Source organism: Thunnus albacares, chromosome 3 (genome assembly GCF_914725855.1).
Source record: "Thunnus albacares chromosome 3, fThuAlb1.1, whole genome shotgun sequence".
NCBI classification, from domain to species: domain Eukaryota; kingdom Metazoa; phylum Chordata; class Actinopteri; order Scombriformes; family Scombridae; genus Thunnus; species Thunnus albacares.
The window spans coordinates 20322171-20350031 of NC_058108.1; the positions used below are offsets into that span (position 1 = coordinate 20322171).

Sequence of the window (27861 nt, forward strand, 5' to 3'; positions counted from 1 at the left end):
AATCTCTCATTACCACAATAAAGAATTCAAGCTGCAGTGTTTCTTACAGTTTCTAATGCATAGATCTTGATTAGAACAGGACAAGATATAGGCTAAACAATATGGGTTCCACTTTTTAATAAGGCACCTGTTTAAAAAAGAGTTTATAAGTTGTAAATAGTGGCTTTGTAAATGGTAAATGAATAGTTTAATAATGATTTATAGATCAACTATAAGCCATTAAAAATAATAACTTTTGGGTTGTTCCAAAAAAAACCCTTTGCGTGGTTGGACCGTTTGACCAATACATATAGCTACGTTTATTGACATTATCAATAACAGCACTTGATGGATTAAAAACCCTTTATTAATAACCTTTTGATGAGATTTACAGAAAGTATTAGTAGCAGTAACTACATTATTACCAAATAGAAAAGTTAGACACCAGCCAAGGGATTACTCACAATTTAGCAAACTGAATTGTTCTTATTAAATGCTTACAACTGATCTATAAAGCATTAAATAGTGGTTTTGTAACCATTAATAAAACGATTAGTTACAACTCATTATAGCTGAAAAAATTAATAGAGTAAACTGATTGGTTGATTGAAAAATTAATCTTCAACAATTTTTATAATTACAAATTGTTTGTTGTCATATTTAATGCGAAAATACCAAACATTTTCTGGTTCCAGCTCCTCAAACTTCAAAATTTTGGCTTTTCTCTCTTTTATATCATTATAAACTGAAACATTTTTTAGTTTTGGATGGGTGGTCAGACAAACATGGAATTTAAAAACTCCAATTTGGCCTCTGGGAAGTTGTGTTTGGCAATTTTTACTATTGAGGTAATCAAATTTTACCCACAAATGATCAAAAGGTTAATTGGTAATCAACAAACAATCATAAATTTGAGCCCTTGAACTTAAAACGGTGTATAATGTCTCATTAGAACGGGATAATAGATGGGATCAATATTTAGCCTAACCAATGACCATCTGAACATTATTTTCAGATAAGCATTCATGATTTTCCTCTAAGTCAGAGGCACTATCCTCCTATAATATATGATCAACAATGTAATCAAAGAAATATGATGTCAGGCGGGGAAAGGTGGCATCATTTATCAGTCCTAACAAATGACCCATACACTCATTCCAACTGTTGACAGTATCAACATGGATGGAGTCAGTTGTTACTGAGTGCAAAGTACCTGTATGATCCGATACCCCCCACCCTTATTGTGATTTAACCACTCCGGCTGTCCTCTCCTCACTGCCACTCCCTTTTCATCGTGCTACACCGCTAGTCCCGCCTTTCACCGCCCCTGTGGAAAGGAGGGAGTGGGAGTTTAATGTTCCCTCTGGTCGTCTTCGATACCCGGGGATCCACTTTACTTCACAGGCATTTTTTTCTAAGCCCTTTTTTGTGTCTCATCTCCCCGACACTTTAAATTTCTCTTCAAGAAAATTAGGACTACTGCATTTTTACTCCTCACCTGTCCTGTGCAACATCCAAGTCACAAGGTAAGGCCAACAGAGACAATCTAAGTGCGTATCTCCACAGGTGCATCGTAAACTCAGCTCGCTTTACTCAACACAACTCCTGTTTGCCTTCATTGTTTGGAGCGTAGAGTTGCAAAGCGGATACTTTTGAAGTGAAAAGCTGAGAACTCGTCCGTGCAGTTTGGCTGTTTTTACTGAAATATCAGGTGCGACAGTCCAAATCTCCGGAGACGCAGCTGTAGTCAGGTTGCTGTGTGGCGTTCAGGGTCCTTTGCGAATTATAATATAAGTACAAACATAAATGTCACCCTGGGCGATTCCTCTACTTTAGGCTGCTTCATCACTTTTCTATGTGAACTCAGTCGTAAACTGGCCCTGATATTAATTTGTCTATTGTCTGTTACAATATTAAAACAGTCTAGTTTATTGCGTCTTTATATCATAATTCTAAAAGAGACTTACATCTGTAACATTTTGTTTTTTTTTTTTTTTTTTTAGATTAAGAGGCTCTAAGACATACTTCTGGCCAGTCGTAACACTCTCATAACACTGAGATATGTGAGTTTTGTATTAAGTTCCAGAAAAACTGTTTTAAAACAACAAGCTATACTGGTCATGACACTTTTGAGTCAGTTTCAGAGTTTGAGTATCAGTGATATTAAAATTATAGTCTATAAAACACTTTATGATCTCATTACAGCTGATTACATGACAGAAGGTAACGAGTCATTCTCGACCATATATTCACAATGGGCTATCTATCCTCCAGTATGTGACCTGAAAACTAAGGTGAAACTACTCTTCCAAGCTTATTTGGCCTGAACGCAGTATTTCTCTTTCTTTTTTCCCCTCAATGAATGGATCTACAGTACATCAGGTTACCTGCCTCGCCAGTCCTGTCGCACCAATGCAAAACAATCACCAGATGTTTGATAAAACAAAACAGTAACTGTGAGTCTGAAGGTTAGAGGTGACTAGGGAAGTCCTGCTTTCAGATACGCAAGTCACCGCCAAACATGCCAACATTCTTTTGATTTGGAGAGATTAATTTCATCCTCTAGGAAATCTTTGTGGTACAGTATTGCTTGAAGTCAAACTCTCTGTGTGTGCCATGAAGTGTGTCATTACACAAAGCTAACCTCATTAAAAGGGATGAAAAGGATAAAACCACCTAGACTGAGACGGCCTGCCATACTTGAGGAATCATGTACTCAAGTATTAAGGTTGTCAATCCAAATTTAATGATAAATGTCATCCCAGGAATTATTACTACAGAATGAGTATATTGCATAAGTATATTTTAAAGTGTACATTCATTTTTTTTGTTTTTATTTACCACCATATACCCCCCTACCAACCAGTCTTTGCATTCATCAGTGCTTCTTTATTTTCAGTGCATGATGTTAATGAGCCTTTGTGGTTAGTTACTGGCAACCTTGCTGCATTGTCTCAGTCCCCTACTCTATTTGGTAGTAACTCTTGGGATGACAGAGCCTGTCTTACCTGTTCTTGTGTGTTGATGGTTGTGGTGTCGTGGAGGTACTACAAGAATCTGCAGGTTAGAGGAAACAGTACATAGTAAGCAATTTTAAAAATGTTTTAAACAGCTGAATGGAATTGAATACTGAATGTCTGTGTCCCTGTATAGTTAGCATCAAAAAAAGCAATTGACTGTTAATGTGGGTGAGTGAGTTCCTCATGTTGAAGTACTTTACCATGCCATGTTTCAATGTTTCAGTTCCAATGCCTCAATGTATAGTATGTTATCCAAAAGTAAATAATATAATCTTCGAGGTCATGCTGTCTGGATTGAGCAACACTTTGATAAGTAATCACTCTATACATTTGACACACATGACACACGTGAAGGAATGTGTGGATAGTGTACTGACCATGTTATAGAGAAGACCCTATATCAAACATACCCTCTGTGTCAAATGCTGAGGAAACTTCAAGAGATAAGGGCATGCAAAGAGACCATGTTGCCATTATAAACAGCTTCTCATATGCCTTCCTTGGCATGTGAAAGTCAAATAGTTTTTTTTCCACTTTCATTTTGTTTTCACCAAAATTCAAGATCTGAAGGCTCTTGACCCTAACTTAACTTATCTGGGAAGCACTCTAGGTTCCACTTTGAATTTAAGAGGATAAGATATCATGTCATTATTCTTAACCTTCAGTAGAGTTTGAGTTGACGTGCCTGTTTGCACATACATGCGCAAAGATTTTTGTTGCAGACCAGGTCAAGCTATGTGCCAGCATGTTTGATTTTATCATCAAAGTTTGAATTGTGATATGATGAGAATGACATGCTATAGATAATGATTCCATTACACTTAACAGCTTTTGGTATGTTGAAAATCATCCTTCAAGAGGCCCCAGTTGGATTATCTTGCAGCAGATAAACTCTAGATAAGATCATCATGTGCCATTTGAAAAATATGAGGCAAAACAAACAGTTTGGACTGACTTGTGTTTGACTTAATATCAGTTCTTGGAAGTCACATCTCCCCTCTCAATAGGGTGCATTGAGTTAATGAACCCCTGCTGTGGCAGCAGCAAGGCTGCTCCTCCCGCTGTGCTAAATAAGAAAATGTTCGTCTAGATTATAGTATTACAAAGTGATTATCACTGTATAATTACCATCTTATGATACTCTGAATAGATGCTAATTTGTTCTAGGGAAGCTATAATTAATTTGATTTTCTATAATACACAATGTAAAGCTCAAATACAGGCCAATTAATTTGAGATGATGACAGAGATATGATCAGAGTTTATAATTATTCATAGTGTTTTGTTTGTTGATGCCAAAGTAGTAGTTTATTACCCAAAAATAACTAATTATGTTATTGTCATTCGGTTTCTATCATGCTAGTTTGCTCTTGATCTAAATAGAAGACACATTAGCGCACAGCATACTTTGAAATGTGGTACCAACAAGGTTAGATGTAGTTGTTGCAGCTTGAAATGTCTTTATGAAGTAATATTATCAATATAAATATTTCTGGTATGATCTATATCACAATATGGCAAATGTTTGCATTATCATATAAAATAATCAAATGGATGTTGAATGCAATGACCTGCGTTCTAAGGTGATAACATCAGAAAGAATTCACACATGTAAAACAAAACTTCAACTTATTTAGCTTTTGTTTAATTACAATTTGCTAATAGTAATCATTATTTTGACAAAGTTAAAGTATTGAAGTATTTCAAATATATTTCTGCTTACTGATTTTATATGCTTTATATATTAATTGTAGGTGAATTAAGGAAAAGAAAGTGGGTACAGTATATTAGGTAAAACTGCAGTTTTATCATAGAACTGGACAATGCTGACTAAACGAAACAGTGGCAGCATTTTTTGCTTATTGTGTTAATAAAGTCACCAGTAATATAAAATATGGTGCACATGCAGGTTGAGGCATTCATTATAGATTACACTTAACTATAAATCAAATTATATGGATCGCTTAATAGTGATGTAACTGTTAAAATGTGATCTCATGTCACAATATAAATATTATGCTGATATACCCCAGCTCTCACTTGCTGACCATAAGATGTTATACTTTATAAAAAAGCCCTCCTCACAAATGTTAATTATTTTTTTCTACTTTTTTTCAACTTTTGTGTCTTATTCTTTTCTATCTCCACTTTGTCTTCACCCAGATCAGTACATCATTTCTTATTCTTTAATTCTCTTAATCCAGATAATTTCTTCAGCCCTCTCTGTGCGCAGGGTAACCAGACTCCATTGTTAGTAACTTAAGTCATGACGCATCACAGTCCTCACTAGACAGTGGCTGGTTTCTATAGTTACCGTCAACAGTCTGGGCTGAGAAGTGTTGGTAACGATATCCTCAGGACAATGCTAAACAAAATGGTGGCCACCTTGAGTCCTTGAGTTCCTACCAGGCCCCAGCTGTTCGCAGAGAGAAACTCCATATTGTGGACATGCAGGTGGCTGATCCTGTTTAGATGCTATCAGTAGATGGACAGCAGAAACAATACAGGTCATGCCATTTGATATATATTCAAACAACGACACACCCCATTACCCCAATCTTCAATGGACTGTTGAACATTTACACTCCACACAGGAAACATTAGCAGACCAGTTTAAGTTTAAACCTAGGACCTGTTAATAGCTGTTCTAGAAGAATGTATGCTTTCTCTAATGCTCCAAAAAGCTATGCATATTATCTAAAATGGTTAAAAATGTAATCATCTGCTGCAATTATATTATGTTGTTAAACATGATGTTAAAAATGTGGACCTCTTATTTTAAATCCAACAAATACTCCTTGTTTCGCCCATGGCTTTGTTGTGTGCATGGCTTACTTAGCTTCTGTATGTTGGGTTACAAAGCCACAATCACACCAATGGAGTGTCATTTATACATTTTCCTCCAAAGGTCAGCACATTACTTAAAATGTGACACCCTGTGGATGCAGAGCACAGGTTAGTCATTGTGGATTAGAAAAACCTGGCTAATTGATGTCTCTCCGTAAAGAGGTGTCCACTGTAGATGATTAATCCAAGTGAGAGGGAGAATGAGTGTAGGCATATAGGGCACAGGCCTATGACATGGTGGCATGATAATGGTTCTTTGTGCTTCTGTTTGTGAATAGAGAGGCCGGAGGTTTAGAATGACGTTGGTGCTACCCACACCATGTCAGTGATGGCTGTGCAGAGTATGAGGAGGGATGAAAGGGTAGAATCGAAATACATCGAAAGAAAGGCAAAGGTTGATTAGGAAAGGTAAAGTTTTACGGGGAAAAAATGAGACCACACAGACGTAGTACCAGCTCAGTATTCAGGCTTGAAGTTTGGCGCACAACATGAGAAAAATCTGTTTAAGGTTCATAGAGTAGATAAAAGTTTGAAATGGCCAATGTCCTTCCTTCCCTTTTTTGAGGGGTTAGATACCCTCTTACTGTGATTTTATGTTCAGCTCTTCCTGGAAGATGTAAGTCATACAGTATTTGGGCAAACCCATTAGTCCAAATATGTTGGTTCATATGCCCCAGTATCAAATGTGTAATGTACCTGTATGTAGGGATGTCCCGATCCCATCTCAAAGATCAGTATCGGGGCTGATCAAGGCATTTTTTAACTGATCTGTATCAGCTATATTGAGCAAAAACCTAAGCCCAAAGCTTTATCTTATGTCAGGTGTCATAGGTGTGGTAAACGGAGAGCACAATTTGTGGTAGGAGGTAGAAGCGTATTCTGGCATACCTGTGGCTAAACATATCTGCAGTTTGTAAATATTTTAAATTGGAAAATGAAAGCAGTCCAACATCCACTTGTAATGTCTGCAATGCTAGCATTTCGTGAGATGGTAGTAACAGAGTTGTGTCCAATACTACCAATTTGGTATTGCACCTAATAAAATAAACACTCAATGGAATACAATGAGTTCACTCAGTTAACTCAGGCAATGGCTGCACAGAAACAACAAAAACTGGAGGATACTTTTAAAAGGAGAGCGAAATTTCCTCAAGACAGTGACAAGGCCAAAAAGATTACAGAGAGGGTAATTGAATTCATTGCTTTGGATGACCAGTCCATTGCTGTGGTAGAGAATGCAGGTTTTCGCTGTCCTCTGGAGCTTTTGGAGCCATGGTATGCCCTACCCTTTCGACACTACATTTCAGACAGGATGAAGGCAGTTTTTTACTTAATGCATTGCAGAGCTATTCAATTGCCAAGCATATACATTGGATTGATTTTAATAACTTGTTTTTGAAGTGTGCACTCTGTAGCTGTATTATCTAGGAAAATACAAGAAGCGGATCGAGACGCGGTATTGGCAGATACTCAATATTAAATGACTCTGATTGGGACAAGGGGCAAAAAAACTAGATTGGGACATCCCTACCTGTATGTATGATGTAACTGTCTTCTGCTTTTAATTTGGTGTCATACAGCGTTAACATTGCTCATGTCTTTATAATTTCAGCCATGCTCCTACCCTCGTCAATACTCCTCCTCCTTGGCCTCCTCACCTGGAGTCCCAGTGCATCATGGGCTGCTAAAGTGATTGTGGTCCCGCCCATCATGTTTGAATCACACCTCTACATCTTCAAGACATTGGCCACGGCTTTGCACCAGGAGGGCCATGAGACCCATTTTCTAGTTTCAGAGGGTCGTGAGGTTCCCCCCTCGCCTCACTACCACTTACAGCGTTACCCAGGGATCTTTAACAGCAGCACAGCTGACAATTTCCTCCAGTCCAAAGTCAGCAACATCTTCTCAGGCCGCCTGACATTTCTGGAACTGTTTGACATTCTTGACCACTACTCTCAGAACTGCGATGCTGTAGTTGGCAGTGCTGAGGTCATGACCCGCCTCAAGCAGGCCAAGTTTGACCTGCTGCTGGTGGACCCTAATGAGATGTGCGGTTTTGTTATTGCTCATATCTTGGGTGTAAAATATGCAGTGTTCAGCACAGGCCTTTGGTACCCTGCAGAAGTGGGTGCCCCAGCCCCGCTTTCATATGTACCTGAATTCAACTCCTTGCTGACGGACCGCATGTCTCTGGTCCAGAGGATCACCAACACAGCTGTTTATCTGGTCCAGCGCTTTGGAGTCCGTTACATAGCATTACCCAAGTATGACCGGATTATGAAGAAACATGGAGTGAAGCCTCAGGTGGCCATGGCTGACTTGGTGCAGGGCAGCCGACTGTGGATGCTGTGCACTGACATGGCTCTGGAGTTCCCCAGGCCCACCCTGCCGCATGTGGTGTACATAGGAGGCATCCTCACCAAGCCTCCCAACCCACTGCCACAGGTCAGTACTGAGAGAGCCACACAGACCAGCTGACAGGCACATGATGAGATGGCTAAGAGAGACAAAAAGAGTTTGTGTGGTATTATGTGCGAGACAGCTTATATATCTGAGAATCTTTGTTTTATGGTTGAAGTACGTACAAGGTTAATTGTATTGGGTCTGTATGGAAAGATGTTCTTATTCTCTACTTAAAAATTTTGATTTCACAAACATAAACACGTGTTGTGCCTACTGGGGCCAATATGAGCACTGGAATATAAAATGTGTCAGAAGTACTGCGTTTCAGTGGGTAACTCATTTCAACATACTTTGAGCATGATTTTATGCAAATGTCTGGCTTTATGTGTAGGATGGATTATATGTAAATATGGGTGGAGCGCTTACACTTTAGGAACAGTCCGCTTACACACATAGACATTATGGGCTCAGCCTTTCTCAGCATGTGTGTGTTCTGAGAAAAGCACCTCAAGAAATTTAACAAAGTCAATTTGTAGAGTCTGTTCCTTCCTTTTGTTTTATTCTTTTGCACAAATGTATGTATCCTCAGTCAGATGTCTCTCATTGACAAAGGTCAGTTAATTATTCAAAAGCTGTCATGAAAGAATTTGTTTTTGGCAAAAAGATGTGGTAGCTCTTATCCATTCAAGAGAAGCTGTTGTTGGATGGAATGAAGCCACATACTTGTCTCACCCAGAAAGCCATGTCTTCAACATGTTTGAGGAAGTTTATTGTCAGTTTACTTAAGAGTAAATACACACACCTCTATTAATTTATCGACACTCTGTTCCCCAGCTTTGTCTTGTCCTCATATTATTTCCTCCTTACTCTCTAGTTTCTGTATTTTTTTGTATCCACCCTTGCATGTCCCCATTGTCTCTGCTATCACTTGGTATCTCTTATTATCACATCATGCTACAAAGCGAGCTTTTATAGACAATGCTGGGGTGAGGATGGGTTTGGGCTGAATGGACACGGTAGATTTTGAGCAGAGAGGGAGGGGAGTCATGGAGGGCAGAGGCGGATGGTGACGGGGGGTTAGTCCAGCGTTCGAACGACGAGAGCGCGGGCCGTCGGTATCTACTGCGGGGGGTTTTGGAATGCCACTACAGCCAATAGGGCGCATTGTGTCGTGTTGTGCGGAGGGAGTTATAATGGAAGTGGAAGGAGAACAAGGCCATTGTTCTGTGCAGAGCTCTGGGGACACTGAGACTCTTTTATGGGGTCACTGAGGCTGCGTTGTAGGGACAGTAGGGCTGCACTGCTGGGACACAGAGCCCAGTGTGCCCCTTAGGTTGCTCCGTGCCAGGGCCGGTCTTAGCTGCCGCAGCTGGACCACCTCCCTCCCTCTACTTGTCCTCTGCTTCTATCACTTCAACATGGCTGCTCCCAGATCCCTCCTCACCCACTGTCACTTACTTACCATTCTTAAATGTGTATTTTACCATACAATGCACTGCTCCACAAATGCATCTGCGCACGTGCTCACACACACACACACACACACACACACACACACACACACACACACACACACACACACAAACACCAAAAAATACTTTTCTAAACTTCAAAGGCTCTCTGATTTTCTGGAATCGCACCAGAATCTGCCAAGTGAAAAGCATTTGTAATGAGCTGATGGCAGGCTATGCCCTATTCTGCAGCCTGTTCCTAGAAGCAGGTTTAGTGGATGTGGATAACTCCTCTGAGTAAAACCCAGAACAGGTCTCCTGCTCCTGAACAGGGCCCTGGAGGAGGAGGAGGATACTATTGTCATCATTTTTCTAAAGGCATGTCATGTGTCTAGTTTTCACTGCCTCGGTATAGCTCTCAGTTGACAGAAACCGATGAATACCACAGGCCTCCTCTCTTTTCTTTTGTTCTACCTGTAGTGCTGACATTTTAAATATTCCAGCAACTTTTAATTCATAGACCAAAGCTACAGTATAGCAATGAATGTAGATAGCACTTAGGATAGTTGGTAGGTGTTGAATTTTATATATGACCTTAAGTTCATCACGTGAGCAGTGCTTGTAGGGTCTTTGTTTCCCAATTAGATCATTTCAGTTTTCTCCTTTAGCCCTTTAACCCTGTAACTCAGCTTCCTTAAGGAAATGATGTCATACAAGATAATGAGATAATCTACAATCACCTCATAGGGATGTTACCGTACTCACCAGTTTCAGACTTGCAAATACTGTTCACGTCAACATCTAAGTAGTAACTGCGACAGGAGCTCTGATATATCTGACTTTGCTCTAAATAATAGATAACAATAGTGTCTAAAAGCAAACAAGGATGCCTCAGCTCAATTCCATTATTCAAGGTAACTATACACTAATTTAATGTTAACTTGGTGTTACTTCATACTCCCACATGGCCAGCTGTAGGGACTGTTTTCAGTAGAAAATATAGTTCAAATGAAAACTTTTGTCAGTGAAGTCTGTGAATTACGCATAGTAACTGAGACGTTGTCTCTAGAGAGATGGGACACTTTTGAGTTTCATTTAAGCATTCAAAAGAAAGTCTTTTGACTTCTATTGTTTATCGGGGCGGTGGCAGAAACCTCAGATATCTCAAAACTTGGCACATAAAACCGAAACTGTCTGCATGGCCAGAATCCGCCAAGGGTGCAAGAGGAAATATTGTTCGTTGTGTTTGACCCTTTTAAGAATGCAGTTGCGTTGTGGATGCATGGATTAGATGAGAATGTTTTAGCTTGTGTTGGAGATTATTTTTTGCCAACATGTAGGATGTTTGTTATTGACTTCTGCACAGTTTTATAGAGTTTTCTAAATTATTATTAATCAGCAGTGCTATGATTTCAAGTTTCCCCACAGGGACATTAAAGTATATCATAATGTCATCCCCGTAGCAGAACAGCATGTCTGTTTTTTCCATTTTTCTATTCTATATTATTTTATGTAGGTGATGCATACACAGTTTTCATTTTGTACAAAAAACAGTACTTTGCAGAGACTACAATAAGAGGAAATTCAGAGAAGATAAAAATTCATGCTTCATACTGATAAATAAAGTTTGGCCATTACTTAGATTAGATTTCAGTGTTCTCAGTATTTCTGTCTATGAAAGGACAAATTACTTACTTTATAAAAACAGGAGATCGTATTGCCTCACAGTGCAGTTAAATAAGGTCATCTAGTTACAGAATGTTCAGGAAAATTATACTGGTCCATTTAAATGAGTGACTTTGTGAACTATCAACACTTTTTATTTATGTCATAATATAAAATGTTAATGTATAATGGAAAACTGGGCACCGAGTTACAGAATGCAAGCTTAGCACATCCTTATTTGCAGTTCTGAGGCATTAGGTTGAATACATTTAACAGCTTCATGAATTAGACATAATGTGTCTTTCTTGATAAACTCCTCCTGTGGGCATTTTTTTACATGAAAATGTTCTAATATCTGAATTTAAATAGGCACCAAGATATATTTTATAACCTGTGCCAGCTGGAATATGATAACTAGAGACTACACTTGTTAAGGGGTTATAGTCGGGAGTCTCTCAATTTATCTACCTATTAATTTTCAAATTACAACATTATTAAAACTAAGTGTTTTGTATGCTCATTGATAAATTGCTTTAAGTTATTCGGCAAAGTTTAGTGAGTTCAATGACTTAAATGAGTGAGAAACCTCACTGCAATCATTGCCATAAACTTCAATCATGTTGACCGTGACCATGAAGTCATAAAGACATCAAAAACCATGTTCAGTTTGTTTATCTCTAATGCTTAAAAAATAATCTGAGATAAGGCTCAGCAGTTTACTTGCAATTATCAGATTATCTTTAATGTGGGTCACTTGAATACTTGCAATACACATGAACAAATCTACCATGAAACGAGTGACTGGTGATGTAAATGTTGAAAATACAGCTCTAGTACAACACTTAATGGAGTATTGTTGTATAATACTAGTACAAATCTTATTTAAAAGGCATACAAACTCTACAAAATGTATTTATGTAGCTCTCTCTTTTTTTTCACATCGCACAGGATTTTGAGACATGGGTGAATGACACAGCGGAGCATGGCTTTGTTGTTGTGTCATTCGGAGCTGGGGTCAAGTACCTTTCCCATGACATCGCTCACAAACTGGCAGGAGCCCTCGCCAGGCTGCCCCAGCGTGTCGTCTGGAGGTAAAGTATCTGTTCTCTCACATTCACTCATACATAGCTGTCACTTTGACAGATGTGAGCAGAATCTGCGAAGATTCAAGGTAGTGACCTTCCCCCACTCAGCACTGAAAGGCCTCTAGATGCCAGAGGATAGTGTGTACGCTATATATCAGAGAAATTTTTATCATTCATTTTTATATTGATTCTCATAATTAGCTGTACCATTTCTGTTCAATGACACATCACAAAATAAAGGCTACATGTTATTCCTCTGTGGCAGTCTTCCTCTTGAGGCCAAAGTTTATATTCCCACCTCACATAAGGGTATCTGAGGTCATCCAGTTGATCAAACAGCATTGACTCGAGAATCTTGACCTTTAAGAGACTTTCTCTTCTGCGGAAAACTAGCAGTCTCTAAAACTAATGATTATGGCTTCAGATTTTAATGGACAGAAAAATCTTTGTATTTTATGAAATGTATCCAGTTAAGCCACAGAAAATAAGTGTTAAACAAACTGCCATCCCTTCTGTGACTCACTTATGAACATGTGTTACTGTTAGCTACAGAGATCTGACAGCATGACATTGTGAGTTGTTTGCTGCAGCCATAAGACAGGCAAAAGATGTCTGTGATGGGGATACTTAAGCTGTTGCAGTATCTGTGCATGCATGCATTTATCACACATGTTGTATGAATACAGATGTTTATGTGTTTGGTAATGAATCAATGACAGGAGATCCTTGACAGACTTGTCTGCTCAGTGAGCAGAGAAAGGTGTGATTGAAATCTAATCTGATGTAATCATTTACCCGGAGTCCCACAACAGTTATCCATTGACTATGATCTGAGCAAGAAAAACTAAGAAAATTAGGAGAGGGAAAATGGGACTGGAAAAAAAAGAGACTGCCACCCATGAACCTGTTAATCCTTAACCCTTGTCTCAGTATGTTTGTTTGCGATTCATCGACCACATCCACACATATTATTTTTGAGTAATTTTTATCCCACAAAGTAGTAGTTAATTAGACATCCAAACTGGCTTGAGTTTGCATAATCCAGACAATAGAGCTTGTTTATATAGGTCAGTCTATCCTGATATGCCCAATAGTGCATTACTAATATAGAAACTCTTAGAATAAAGGTACAAATATTCACATTGATCTCAAACTTGACTTTTCTGTAGGTATATGGTGTTACTGGGCTAATGTTTGAACATGTGCCTGTATGCAGAATTCAGTGGCTGGTGTACAAGGTCTGTACTAGTACAAACACACTACATAGTTTACAGTGATGTCAAAAATGACAAAATGGTAAGGAAACCTTTCATTAGGTGTGTCTGTGGCAGAATAATTACAGTTTTAAAATGTGTTGTTTTTATTTAGTGTTGGATCATAAATGCTGCTTTAGTGTTCAAGTGGCGTGCAGTTTCAGTTTTAGATTTTTCTCTTGAAGTATTGCTTTACTTTGTTTCTGTTTTAGTTTTAAGCATAAGCATTACAGTTATAACTTGAAAATTTGTGTTTTTATTAACCAAATGGAGATAGATTCCTGAGCTTATAAAGTTGTTAGCAAGGGGTCTTCATTTTAATTTTTTTTTCAGTTATACATTTGTCAGGATAAACTATTATTAATGATAATAAGACTGTGTGGCATGGCATTTCATCTGGCACTTTGAGAGACATATAAACATGTCTAGAGCTGCAATGATTAGTCAATTAATCAAGTAGTTGATCAACAGAAAAATTGATTGCTATTTTGGTGATCGATTTCACTCAATTTTTTTAAGAAAAAATGCCAAAATTGTTTGGTTTCAGCTTCTTAAATGTGAATATTTTCTGGTTTCTTTAGTCTTCTATGATAATAAACTGAATATATTTGGCTTGGCTTATATATTGGTTTTAGGTTTTGGGAAATAGCGATTGACATTTTTCACCATTTTCTGACATTTTATATACCAAACAACGGCTTAATCGAGAAAATGTTTAACAGATTAATCAATAATGAAAATACTCATTAGTTGTAGCCCTAAACATGTCTTTTAAGCATTTACAGATATTTGATAAATACTTTTGCTAAACCTTTCTCTAGGGTGACTGTTACTGGGTACAGCAGTTAAGTAACCTTTCTAGACCCCACACATGACAAATATCCAACTACAAGAAATGCAAGGCTACAGTTCAGTTATCAATAAATGAACAAATCACTCTTTCTACCTCTGAAAGATACCTTTAAAGTGACTGTGTAAGTTAGAGAAGTGTTAGGTTATGAGATAAGAGAAATAAGAAGGTAGGAGAGAGAATTTTTTGTTCTTTTTCTTGTAGAAAAAAGTACCAAAATAGTAGTAGTAGAATATGTGAGTATGATATGTGATGTGAATTTAAAGGTGATACAGGTTTTTCTAAATAGGGAGGGATTCTGTTGACATAAAGTAACTGGAGTGTCAGTCTACCATTGGAGAATAAAGTGGTAGACTGGTTCAGGTGGAATATTGGTCCATGTACAAAGTATAACTCATGTGAAATAGTTCATCATGTATATTGGATAATAAGTCTTTTGCACTCTTTAGATGCTTTTCCATGAACCACTTATACATTCACACAATGTAAATGCATAAAGATACTGCTAAGTTCATTGCACAATAGTCAGTTGTGCAGAAACCATAAAAGCGCTTTGTTGCGGCCCTTGTTGCTTTCTACTAAGTGGTACATTGCTACTTGTGTGATGTTGCTTTGCTCATTTTTCTTTTACACACTTTGGACATGAAACTATGTAAAAAGAAGTAGAGAGGACGAGACCGGCCCTGGAAATTTTCACGGTAAACGCATCGTGTTTTACTGAGACGCACTGAACCAATGCTGCAGTCATTTAAGTGAGTCAAACCTTTATGTGTGTATTTGGTCTTGTTGTGTGCATGACTTTTCTGAGTTAACCTCTCCAACCAAACTCAGTTTAAAGGTAGAATCAGTGATTCTGGAGAGAGATTGTTGATATTTGAACTAAACGCCCAAACAAATACACTCCTCCTTTCGTGCTCCTTCAGAAGCTCCGCCCCCAAATTCCTTGACACACATCGCCAAGGCAACGACCAAAAGAGAAATATAGTGGAATCCAGAGGGATGTATCATCTGTAGAGTCACTTCTGTTCCTCTCACACTTTATCATGAGTGGAATAAAAATTTCATCTCATGTGAACACAACAGTCCATCCTCACTCTGCACCTCTTTGCGGCCTCCCCAATTCTCACTCGACCTGCGTTCCGCATTTCTGTCCACAGAAGCAGCCATCTGTCAGCTGCAGCTCCTGGGGAGCTGAGAGGACAGCAGCTGGACAAACTGCCTTCACCAGGCTGACTGACAGCAGAAATTTACTGAACCAAAATAGTTTGCATGTCAGCTCCACGGGAAGAAATCAACAGTGTTTGTATTTACTGATTCATTGATATGAAAATGGAAGTGTATCTGTGCCGTGAGAAGACACTATGTGAATTGGCAACGGCCTCTCTCTCTCCAGTTCACCAGCCCTCCCCCACTGTTCAACGGTTGCTGGAGACGGGACACTGTCATGTCCTCACACAGACAGCTGCTCTGATGACTTCCCCCTGCTGATTGGCGAGCCACTTTGTTTGTCTCCCATTTACAGAGCCAGGGCTGTGTATGAACATCGGATTTTTCTTTTCTGCGCAATATTTAACAATCTTTCTCCAGAATCACTGACTCTACCTTAAAGTTGTTTACCTGTCCAACAGCGTAGCTAACTGTTAGCTATGGAAGATAACCAACGCTAGTTACACTTATTGGTTTGTAGGCAGCTAGTTGTAGCTAACAAACTGCTGTTGTATGCCAGTGTTACTTGTTTATAATTATCAGCTGTTTTAAACCTCATTTAGGTATTTGCTCATCTAACTCTGTGTGCAATGTCTACATTTATGGTAGAAGTTAGTTAACAGGACCCTCTTCAGTCATATATGTAAGAATTAGTGTGTTTTGACCTGTAGTTTTGAATTAGAAAGAAATAGTCTAAATTATATAATAAATGTCATGTGTCCCTATTTGACAGGTGTGGGTCCTCCATGGGTAGGCTGATGTATAAACTCACTACGACTGTACCAGGATAACCTGGAAACAGTCAGGGTGCAACTAGCAGCTGGTAAGTTGAGAGTCTAGTAAAGTCCATCATTTGGACAGTGACACATTTAGGTTGTTTTGGCTCCAGCACATTTGATTTGAAATTAAACTATGACTGAAATTAAAGCACTGACTTGTTTGTAGCCTCTTAACATCCACCTTTTTTTAAAATTTTCACTTCATAGGCATACCCAAGGCCAACGTCCAGTGTGCAATTCAGGTTCAGACAGTCAATAAGTGAAAATAATTTGACACCTTATATTAGATATCATGACTTAAGTTTGTTTGAATTGGTCAAATGATCTTTGGTCCACTAAAATTGGAGGATTTCAGCTTCAGGTTAAAACTAAAGCTACAATTCCTACACTGTTCATCTGCGGATATAAACACCATCAAAGTCAAGAGGAAAGATTAATCTCATAGTCATGGTTTCATTTCAAAACCAATGTGCTGAAGTACAGAGAAATCACAACAGAACCAATAAATATGTGTCCGTGTCAAATGAGTCTTTCTTGAACAGTTTTAGGTCCTATTACAGTTCCTTTATTAAACCCTTGCTGGTGCACAATTTAGCGTTACATATGTGGCTCTACTGGGTAGACAATATGTTGCGAGTTTTTTCAGGGAATTTTGCCTTAATGTTTTCCAGGTTTGCTTGCTTTCCCCACCACACAGCCTCCCTTCACTTTGTTCACCTGTTGCTGGCTGGCAAGACATAACAGCACTCGGGCTTTAAGGGGCATGGAAGTATGTGTAATAAAAATTAAGTAAACAGATTCACTCTGAATTTACCATCTCACTAAGACATTTGTTTTAAACTTAAGTGAACATTTTCTTTTATTACAGTTTCCAGAGGACCAAAGTAGAGAGCTTATGAGACACAAGGGGAAGACAACTGTGGATGGCATGTCGCTCATCTCGGATGCCTTTGCTGGGGTTTCACATGTCTGCTTTCACTGCAAAACAAAGTTTGCTTTTCAGTGCAAAGGACTAAGACACACATGGTGCTGGGTCTTTACAGTTATTGAAAAAAACAATAATAAATTAGTGTAGAATTAATATTAATCAGTGATGACATACACAGTCTGTCCTAATTCTTCTGTAAGAAAGTGATCCAGAGAGGAACCACACAGTTTAATGCCAGACATCTTATCAAAGTTATGTGATATCAGTACAAACAATTGTGAACAAGAAGTAAAAAAAAATCCAGGGCACTTTGAGTCCTGAGTTTACTAAATACACATTACAGTATCTATACATGAAGAAATTGTAAGAATACATGGATTAAGTTTTGGATTTAAGCACTGTCTTTTAATTTACTAGATGATTAGAAGAGATGGTTAATCTTTGTACAGTGCACACATGAAACATGTACAGTGGCTCATACTAGTCCCATAAAATTAATTCTTCATCGTTAATCATTGTAGTAATGTTTTTGTTAGATTTGTATTCATCAGTACACAACATGGTCTAATTGTCAGTAAAAAGTGCAACAATTTATGACATAAAGTTAATTTTACTTGTGTATTATGCCCCTCCTGCCATTGTTGGAGATAAAAACATCAGCCTATTAAAGGCTAAATCTCTTAAATAAGTGGAAGGGGTTATAAATACCTGGTAACTTAAAGAAATTATGTCTTTAATGATGTTTTTTCCCCCTTAAAATCAAATAAAGGATGTGTATAGATTGTTATGAATCATGGGTGGTAATTAAATACAATACATTTATAGTAAGTACACTAATAATTTAGTGTAATGTAGTGAATTTTCACTGAATTAGCTCAGTAACACATTAAGGCATTTTGAAACTAAAGTAACTGTGGATCATCAATTTACATTCTAATGTTTCAGTTTCGTGTAAGTCCTCTGAAGCACATAAAATATAGTTACACTCACAATATGAAAACAACATTAGAGTTTTCAATTTTCAGTACAGTCATAGTGAGGTTGTTGGCCTGTTTAAGGATTCTTTGTATCACATAATGTCATTGCGTTGTTTAGGTGTCATCAGGCATGTGTTGTATATAAATACAAAGTAAGATTTAAAGTATTTTAAATGTATTACAATAAGTGATAAGATGCTAAGAAATGTGAATTTGAACAATGAGTTAACTTACACAGTCTGTCTGGTGTGACCTGAAGAGTCTGGTGCGTTCAGTAAGGAGAGAGGCAGTTAATCTGATCCCATTTCACTGCAGACATGCTGAGTGTCTCGGTGCAGGTCAGTGAGGTTAGGACTGACAGGGACATTTAACCTTGTTTTAATGTAAGGAAAAAATAACATCCAAATTGTATGAGAGTATCACTTACTGTATGTATGATACTGATATACACACTATATAAAATGACACAAATATCCAACATGCTATCCAACATGTTATACATGCTATGGTTTAAAGTTTTACATAAATGTGGGAAACATTAGGCCAGTTGATTTACCTTTACCCCCTTCTTGCTGATCCTCTGTAGGTCAGGGGAGATGAGAAAGGTTAAGAAAATTTATAAGAAATTGAGAGATGTTTGCAACACTTGAGGCCTGCTGTATGATTTATGATACATTTAATAATGTGTGATCTGTCTGTGAGATTTGTTTTCTAAAATGCTACTCATGCTCCATTACTTTGAACATACTGTAATCCTCTTGACAGTATGTATGGGTCTTGTGACGCCCTGATTGGGTTAAGCAAGTCTGAATTTGGGCTCTTTTGCCACATTTCACTTACAGTAAGTTAAATATTTCCAGCCTTAGCTGTCTTCCAGAACATTGTAAATAATCTTGAAGAATCAGTCGCTGTTTGTTGTTCTGTATTTAGAGTGAAAGCTGAAAGTCAAAGTCTGACATAACATTCTGTCAGAAAACAAAGTCAGGTTTACCAAAGCACCACAAAGTTTGTTGAGGCGTGGAGTTTTCAGTCTGTCTCCATTCTCTCTTATGATCCTCATCGGTCATTGGTTGATGCTACAAAGCTACCCCAGCTGCAGCACCTGTCTTTCGGCTATCTTTAACATAGCTTTGGTGGAGGTCGCTTCCTGCTCCACATTGTTACCTGATTCCACAGTGTGATATTTGGCCTCCTATCATGAAACTATTTTTCTTCCAAATATGCTGATATTTAAAGTATTTAGTAGTGTGATATTTTAATGTCTGCTTTTCCCTATTGCTGGCGTAACATGGTAGGCAGACTGTTTTGGGAGACCCACATTTGACCGTCCTTGAAGGCACCACTACAGAAAATGAGGAAACGTAGTTTGTAGTCTAAGGCAGATCTACAAAGTCTGCTGAATGATGTGTTTTGAGGACAAATGAGCAGGGAGCTCTGGGTGCAGGCAACATGGAGGAAGTTAAACATTGTTCATTTGTATATACTACTCATAACTGAAATGATATAATGCTGGTTGAAAATCGGCAGTTTCCCTTAAAACATTTCCCCAGTTTTTACATGTATTTGGTAAAGTTGCTTGCATCAGCGTGGAAAGTGTGTGAGTGCTTGTTTATCACTCTGTCAAGGGAATATGAAATATGCAATGGTGTATAGATCAGGTGAAAAAGTCTAGCATTCTAGGAGCATGGTTCAAAAACAACCACCAAATAAGTGATTGTTTGGGGGGTTGGGAGTCAAGAAGCCAAGCCGAGGAGCTGGGTGGGGTCCCTGAGGATAAGATTGTGGTTGCAGTGTCTGCAATTAGGCTGTTGTCAAAGATCTTGCCATGGTTTTCATGACTGGGCAGGAAGTACTGTATGTTGTGTTGGGAGGTATGAGGTTCACCATGACAGAAGTACAAAACAGAAGTTTTGTAGAGAAATGCTGTAAAATGGAATAACTGTATAATGACAAAGCAAATTTAACACTCCTCTGTTCTCAAACTGTGACGTTGTATGGTTATGTATCAGACAATGGTCCACATGGATCAGATCAGGTCCAGAGATCCCATATTAGAGTGACGTGAGACAGTGATCTGAAACTTGTAGCTCTAGGCAATTCTTTCTCTCGTAAGTCCCAATCATTTCATGTAACAATAAATGGTAATCTCGCCTCCAAACTGAGAAGATGGACATGGAAGAGGGCTGATGAGATGAAGAGGGACCAAGCCAAATGAATCGTGTCATTGATAATTGGCTGCATGAATGTAGGCTTTGATTGGCAGGACAGTGAATCGGTGCTTTGTTGAAGAGAGAAAGAGAGATGAAAGAGTTTGGGTTAGGGAGGGAAGGGAGACAGAGATGGATGGATAGAGGTTGTAATGTAGCATGCCTGTATTGTATGTATTGTGTGCGGTATTTATTGGAAAATGCTTCAGCCACAGACACCAGCAAACATACACAAAATACTGTTCACATCCATCACTCACCAGTAGAAAACAAATGGTGAAATCCTAAATGTCTGTGAGTGAACAACCAAGCCCCTTCTACTTTTTGCTTTTTGTTTTGGGAAAATTAGATTTACATTGAAGTCCTCTTTGTTCAATTTCAACACCATGTAAATGTTCAACTCAGTATATTATAGGTTATCTCTCGTAAACATTATTCATACAGCTAAACACACCTCCACATATTCAGTTAAACACAATTCCAATAAAGGTTCAACACAAGAGTTGGCATTTGTAGTTTTTAATGGAAGCAATTGTTAGACTGTGTAAACAGTGATTACAAATCAGAAAAATATTACAGTAGATACCATAAACAATACTTTGACACAGTGTTGTAAAAATGAATTGGTGCAGTTACTGGATTCATAAAAGTATAGGCTAGCTGCCAAGTTGTCCCTCATGCGAGGAAGAAACAAAGTATAAGTCAAGTCCCCATAGGAAGGTACAATACTGTGTTTAGGTATTTTATAACCATACAAATTGAGTCCACAAGAGTAAAAGTAAAAAGAGTAAAATAAAAATAAAAAGTTAGCTAGTATAACAGTAACTAGTATTAGCAGTTAGAATGTTGTATTAGCAGCACATTAGCCCTAGACAGCTAGCTTGTATAATGGCTAGCTTGGTTAGCACTAAATGAATCACTGAAGAACTAAATTAATAAATCACAAACAGGGTAGGTATTTTTATACAGTCTATGGGTAACACTCAAGGGTATTTTGAGGAGTAATGCTTGATGTCAGTGTTCTTGGTTACAGATCTGTAACAATGTCAGTTAAACTGCCTAGAGCTGTGACAGTAGTGGTTGCTACTAGCAACACAATGTCGAACTGAAACCAACTGCCCAAGGCACCATTTAAAAAGGGTTAAAAAGGGTTCATTCAATAAATCTCATTGTAGTTAGGCTTGAAAAACAACTTCAAGTGTATGCACTTTTTCCCATAATCAGTGGTAATGACAATACTGTGTGACAATAGTAAAGCAATGTGAAATATTTCCTTCACAAAGTTAAACATCAGGGAATTTCATGATGGTCCCACAGTGATGATTGCATTTCAAGTCAAAAGAGAGTTAAATGTCTCAACATTGTGTTTCCTTGCTTTTTGTCTTCTTCCTTCCTTCCTTTAGATTCTCAGGAGTCCCACCCAGTAACCTTGGCAACAACACCAAGCTTGTTGATTGGATGCCTCAGAATGACTTATTAGGTGAGTACATTGAGAGCTGTTAAAGAAATCCTCCAAAGTCCTGATCAAAAGTTTGCTGTATTGGGGTGGTTTATTGAGTATACCGGTATACAGTGAGCTTTACAGAGACAGAGGGGGTCTGAGGCAGTAAGCTGACTGAGGAAAGCACATTGATACAGTGGGCCAAAAGGCAGTGATTAGACAGTATGCAAATCCAGTTGTGATCAGTGGATAATGGGGGGGTGGGGGGGGCATTGCAAAGCAGAATGCAAATACAGGGTGATGAAAAGATAAGTGGGGTATTTCATTGAGACATTAGTATGTGGCATACAGCTGACAATGATGAAATCATGTGGTTAAAACAGGAGAGGGTAGGAGGCTGTTCCCAGACGTTACTTGACGTCACATGTGGATTCAAAAGTTGCGATCAAAGCAGCAGAATAGAACACAAAACGGAATGCCTTTTGTTAAGTCTGCATTGGTTAAATATGTATTCTTCATCAGAGCACACCACATAATGTGCAGGCCTACTTCACCTTCCAGTCAAATTGTCTTTCTGATTGTGTGGGTATATTGTAATGCACCGTATGACTGACCTGAAATGAATTTTATAGCATTTGCAAAAGCCTTGCAATGAACCTAGATGCTGTGCTTGAAAACAACTTCTCCCAAGTCTTATTTCTTTATACCAGTGGCTAAAGGCATGTTTTGATTCCTTGGTGTTTTTATACAAGATGTTCCTATAGTGGGTGTAGAGAACAAGGTTTTGTGTGGATGGGTTCCTTTCATACCTACTTATTAACCACTATAATGAGTAGAATGTGAATGTGTAAGCCACTTTATGCCTGTTAGTAATGAGGAATGTACAACCTTCAGATGTCGACACTTAACATTGTATTCTGCAGTGCTGTAAGGTCACCTCGGTTAGTAGAAAATGAAAGTACTGAAATGTTTTGTCTTTCTGGCTTTATGGTTGGTTAATATGAGTATCTAAAGCGATGGTTCACTGAAAAACAATAAAGCTTGCATTTTACTGGGAATCTAAGTGAGACATGAGTTCTGTCTGTTCTATCCACACAGACTTAGAGTCTTCACTAGGCTGACTGACAGAAGGCATTTACTGATCAAAAATAGTTTTCATGTAAGCTTTGCAAGAATAAACCAACATTGTTTATTGATTTATTGATTTTCTTATCTGGTGGACAGGGGGAATCTTCTTATAGTGAAACCGTCAAGCTCATAGCCATACTGTGAGCTTTGATCATTCAGTCATTACAGATACCATTAGTAGCCTAAGTTTACAACATATAAACTGCAGGAGAATTGTGTGGATTTTAAACAGCTGTCTGGAGAGATTACGCTTCACTGAACGACTCGGAGTGTAAAAAAATACGAGGGTCCAGTGGTGTCGAGGTGTCTAGTGTTGATTGATACATTTGATAAAATGAAAGTGTTTCTGTTCAGTGAGTTGGCTTAGTGATGGACATAAAAAAAGGCTTCTGAGAAATGCTAAAAAAGACAGCCAAATGTGGACTGGCCTTTACTCTGTTTGGCCTTACCTCACCACAGTGATTTATTGGCAGTATACAGTACCAGTCAAAAGTTTGGACAGACTTTCCTTTTAACTGTTAAAATGGGTATAAAGGAAGTATTTACCTTCAAAGAGACACTGACTGAGGTATTTTGTTAATTATACTGTAGAAATACCCCCCCGCCCCAAATAACTACATAGCTTTGTGGAATCTACTGTATAAACTATAAATAATCTAGAAAGACCTAACCTAGCAAAGTAAGCACCCTGTCAAAAATGACTAATGAACATAACACCTAACACACAAAATAACATCACATCCCTCATGCCTCCTGTCATCTAGGCCATGCCAACACAAGGGCTTTCCTGAGCCACGGTGGCCTGAACAGCATCTATGAGGCCATGTATCATGGGGTGCCGGTGGTGGGTGTACCCTTGTTCGGAGACCACTACGACACCATGACTCGTGTGGCAGCCAAAGGTATGGGTGTCATGCTACACTGGAAGACCATGACTGAGGAAGACCTCTACACGGCCCTGTCCAGCGTCATTACAGACACAAGGTTAGATTTATAAATTTTGTATTCACAGTCACACACAAATTGTATATTAGTGTTATCGTTTATCAGTGTCATCTTGTGACGGGTTATGGCACTAAGTTTTGACATACAAAAATCACTAGCTCTCTATTCCATACTCAGTTGTAGTCTCATGTGTCTGTGCCCTTTAGCATGCTCAAATGTTGTCTTCTAAAGTCTTCTTGTGTCCTTATACCTTTGTTTCCAACCTCTGTCTCTCCCCACTTAGGTACCGCCAGCAAGCACGCCTTCTCTCCACCATTCACAAAGACCAGCCAGGCCACCCTGTGACCAGAGCCGTCTACTGGATCAGCTACCTCCTCCGTCACAATGGTGCCAACCACCTGCGCTCCGCCGTATACGAGGTGTCCCCTTACCAGTATTTCCTGCTGGATGTGATTTTCACCGTAGTGGCTGTCTTGGCTATGACCGTCTTTGCCCTGCGCCGATTGGGACGATTGCTGAGGGCAAAGTTCGGGGACCAGAACAGAGGAAGTGGTGCCACCAGGGATGATGGCAACATGGTCAATGGACATTGCCATAGTGAAAGCATGTCCAACGGTAAACACAAACGCAATGGCTCCTTGAAAAACGAGAAGAAGATGAATTAATGTTTGAATGGCCAAGAGGGACGAGGAAGAAGTTGCCTCAAGGACTCAGCTCTAGGTTTGGTTTAGTGGTTTTATAAAAGCTTGGAGGGGAAGCTGTTCTTAGGTCTGTGTCAAGAGGCAACTGCTACTCAGAGCGAGCAAGAGGCTGTAGGAGGATACACAATGCATCGTGTGGGGACAGAACAAGGAATTGGGTGCTCAAAATCTGTGTGTGTGTGGGTGTATGTGTATGTGTGCACTGAGGCGAATTTAACGAAGACTCTAACAACAGCAGCTACAGCAATACAACACCAAATTGGAAAGTCATTGAGGAAGAAACACAGGAAAGACACATTGGAGGACATTTGCTTTAACATGTGCATCTTCTCTCCTGCGTGTTCTCTGTAGTCTTCCTGCCTTCCCGCCAGTGGAGGGATGATGAAGAGGGGAAATCATGAACGCCAACCCCTTATCCTCGGTACAAAACAAAACAAAATAAACGGATAACTCTTGAAATATTTAGGATTTAAAGTTTTTAACTGCAAAACTCTGCTTCACACGTGTCTAGTAAACTTTAAAAAGAGGACAAATCTATTTATTACTGTACAAACACATTTTAATGATGGACCTTATTAACTTATCTTATTTTTAATTTATTTCATGTATTAGTGGTGTGATAGCATGATGATGGATGTACACTCCCTCTAAGCTAATATCCGCACAACATTGTGTCTTTCACATTGATGAAGCAAACAAAACAAAAACTGACAGCAGCAGTCATTGTAAGAATGCACAGGTCTGTGCTTCCTGCATTATCCACAGTATTCATGGTGGTCCTTTTTTTCCAAGCTAATCAGTGTGTTGAAAATATTTTTCAACTTTTCTCCTTTTCACATGGTAGTGCCAACCTGTGACCGCACTTTTCTGTGCAGCATTCCCATTGTCTCTTGACTGACAGTTTGTCCTGCTAGAGAATAACTCAACTGAACTGTGTTTGGCTTATCAGTGTGAAAAGGGTGATTATGTAATTATCAAAAGATAAGGATACTGTGGAGAGGCAGTGTCAGATCAGAAATGTGTTCAACATCATCCAGTCAGGTGATCAGGGATGAGTCAGAGCATCATTGATTTATGATTACTTGCTTCGTCAGTCCCATATCTTGATTCTGCATCCCTCATCTGCCTATTAATTAGCAAGGATTCAACAGTTGATTGCCATTTTTAGTGCTTCACTTGACATTGTATATCATTCTTCTATGATTTATTTGTTGGATACTTTCTAACTTATGTTACAAATGCTAGTTTTAAATGACACTGTTCAGATAGGAGTCTATTCAATGCTTCTCTTCTGCAAGTTAATGTCTGTTAAGTTAAGTTCTTGAGGTTCATGTACAAACTATGCAGACCTTTATGAAATTATATCAACCTACAGTGTGAATGATCCACACTGTATGTGGCCTTTTATAATGCAAACATGTGTGCAGAATGTTTGAATACCGATGTGCAAGTGTGCTTGGTGTTGTTTAAATGCTTGTGTGTTTTAGACTACTGTACAGCTTTAGACTGAGTGTATGGATGAAACAAGTCAGATGAGGTATATTTTAGCCCATTGCTAAAACAACTGTTGGCTCTTTTTTTTTTTTTTGCTGTTTTCTGAAGTCATGTCATCATACTGAGTGTATGCCCATAGTTATGCAAAGGAATCTGTTCTTTCAAGACTGAAGTTGCCGTCAGTAGCTTTTACATCATCTTATGTGTCAATCCGCACCACGTCATTTTACTTTTGTTACTTGGCCAGCATTAAGCCGTTAGGTCTGTTAATTCTAAATGAAGATGAAGGAAGGGTGTAAGAAGAGGGAAAGACTGGCATAGTTCCAACAACAAAGGTGAATCCCACTACTTCTACAGTGAATAATAATGTGTCGACACAACACTGATCCCAGCAGCGAAATTCTCTTTCCTTGAACCCCCGTCAGGGAGATCAGAGTCCAGGGCAAGTTGGCGGAGTATCTTTGGAGTTTGTGGGGATTCAGTATCCTGCCAATGGACATTTCAGAAGGGCAGGCGCTCATCAACATGGGACATGAAAATCTCATGAGAGTAACAGTTGGAAGATGTATCAAAACACCAGGCCAGACGTACTGTATTTTTCTCCAATGTTCTAGCAGCACAGTCAGATATCTACTTTTCTAAAGTTGCAAATTGCAACTGCATGTTGGCATCCGAGCAAAGAGTTTGTTTACCAAGTTACTAAAGCCTCACTCATGTAGCTATGTAAATTTAAATGAAACTGAAGAAATACTATCACTTAACCAGTCAAAACTGTAGAGGACTTTAACATCCAACCAACATGCATAAGTTCACAAATCCTGTATGATAACTGAGAAAAGCTTCATGATCTTCCGTTCTCTGTGAGCTACAATTATACTTGCACAGCCCAGCCCAGCCCTGCTGAACACAGACTATTATACTTGAATCATCATCTTTACCATCATCATCAATAACAACTTCAGCTGTTGGGTGTGTGGGACTGTCTGCAGGTGCTGCATAAGCTATGAACAGAGTCTGGAGAGAAAGAAAAATTATTTGTGAAGATATCTTTTTTTTTGTTATTATAATTATTATTATTATTATTTCAGTATTAATGTTGTTACAGCCCATATAGTAAAATGCCCACCCATGCCCACCTTTTTAATTCTCTCTTCTGTTTCTGTACTTACTCTGCAGTCTGTTCTTGTGGCATTTGTATTTCATCAGCTTGGAGACTTTGTGCATTTGCTGTTCCATTTGTCCACCTTTCTGATTTACTCTTAACTTTGTGGTGTATTCTGCAGTCTTTGTATTCTTGTCTCTTTGTTTCTTGTCTCTTCCTTCCTCCCCTTGCCCCCAAAATATAAGACCTCTCCATTTACTTGCTTTTTTAAAAATGTTAATTTTACTTTGATTTTAAAACTTTAAAAGTCCTCAATTTTCCTGTCATGTGTGTCCATGTTGTAAATAGAACAATGTAAACAAAGTACTAATGCTGAATAAAAATTACATATTTGTTTGCA

At 38.6% G+C, this 27861-nt stretch overlaps 1 protein-coding gene and 1 long non-coding RNA gene across 2 annotated transcripts; both read left to right on the forward strand.

Annotated features, from left to right (window-relative positions):
- Nucleotides 1–687: 687 nt before the first annotated feature.
- ugt8 (UDP glycosyltransferase 8) lies at nt 688–27861 on the forward strand. The gene is made up of 6 exons (XM_044346928.1): nt 688–1505; nt 7459–8291; nt 12314–12456; nt 22054–22130; nt 23984–24203; nt 24448–27861. The coding sequence occupies exons 2-6, from the start codon at nt 7461–7463 to the stop codon at nt 24827–24829; spliced, it is 1653 nt and encodes a 550-aa protein (XP_044202863.1). The 5' UTR covers nt 688–1505; nt 7459–7460; the 3' UTR covers nt 24830–27861.
- On the forward strand, nt 12465–18233 carry LOC122979456. The gene is made up of 4 exons (XR_006402858.1): nt 12465–15305; nt 16493–16582; nt 17210–17307; nt 17407–18233. It is a non-coding gene; the product is annotated as an uncharacterized LOC122979456 (long non-coding RNA).

What these genes read in the sequence shown, in the direction of transcription:
- ugt8 (XM_044346928.1), top strand. Translation starts at nt 7,461, where the DNA reads ATGCTCCTACCCTCGTCAATACTCCTCCTCCTTGGCCTCCTCACCTGG. An exon ending in CCCCAGCGTGTCGTCTGGAG is followed by an intron (nt 12,457 to 22,053) that starts GTAAAGTATCTG and finishes TCCTTCCTTTAG; the next exon opens with ATTCTCAGGAGTCCCACCCA. An exon ending in AGCGTCATTACAGACACAAG is followed by an intron (nt 24,204 to 24,447) that starts GTTAGATTTATA and finishes CTCCCCACTTAG; the next exon opens with GTACCGCCAGCAAGCACGCC.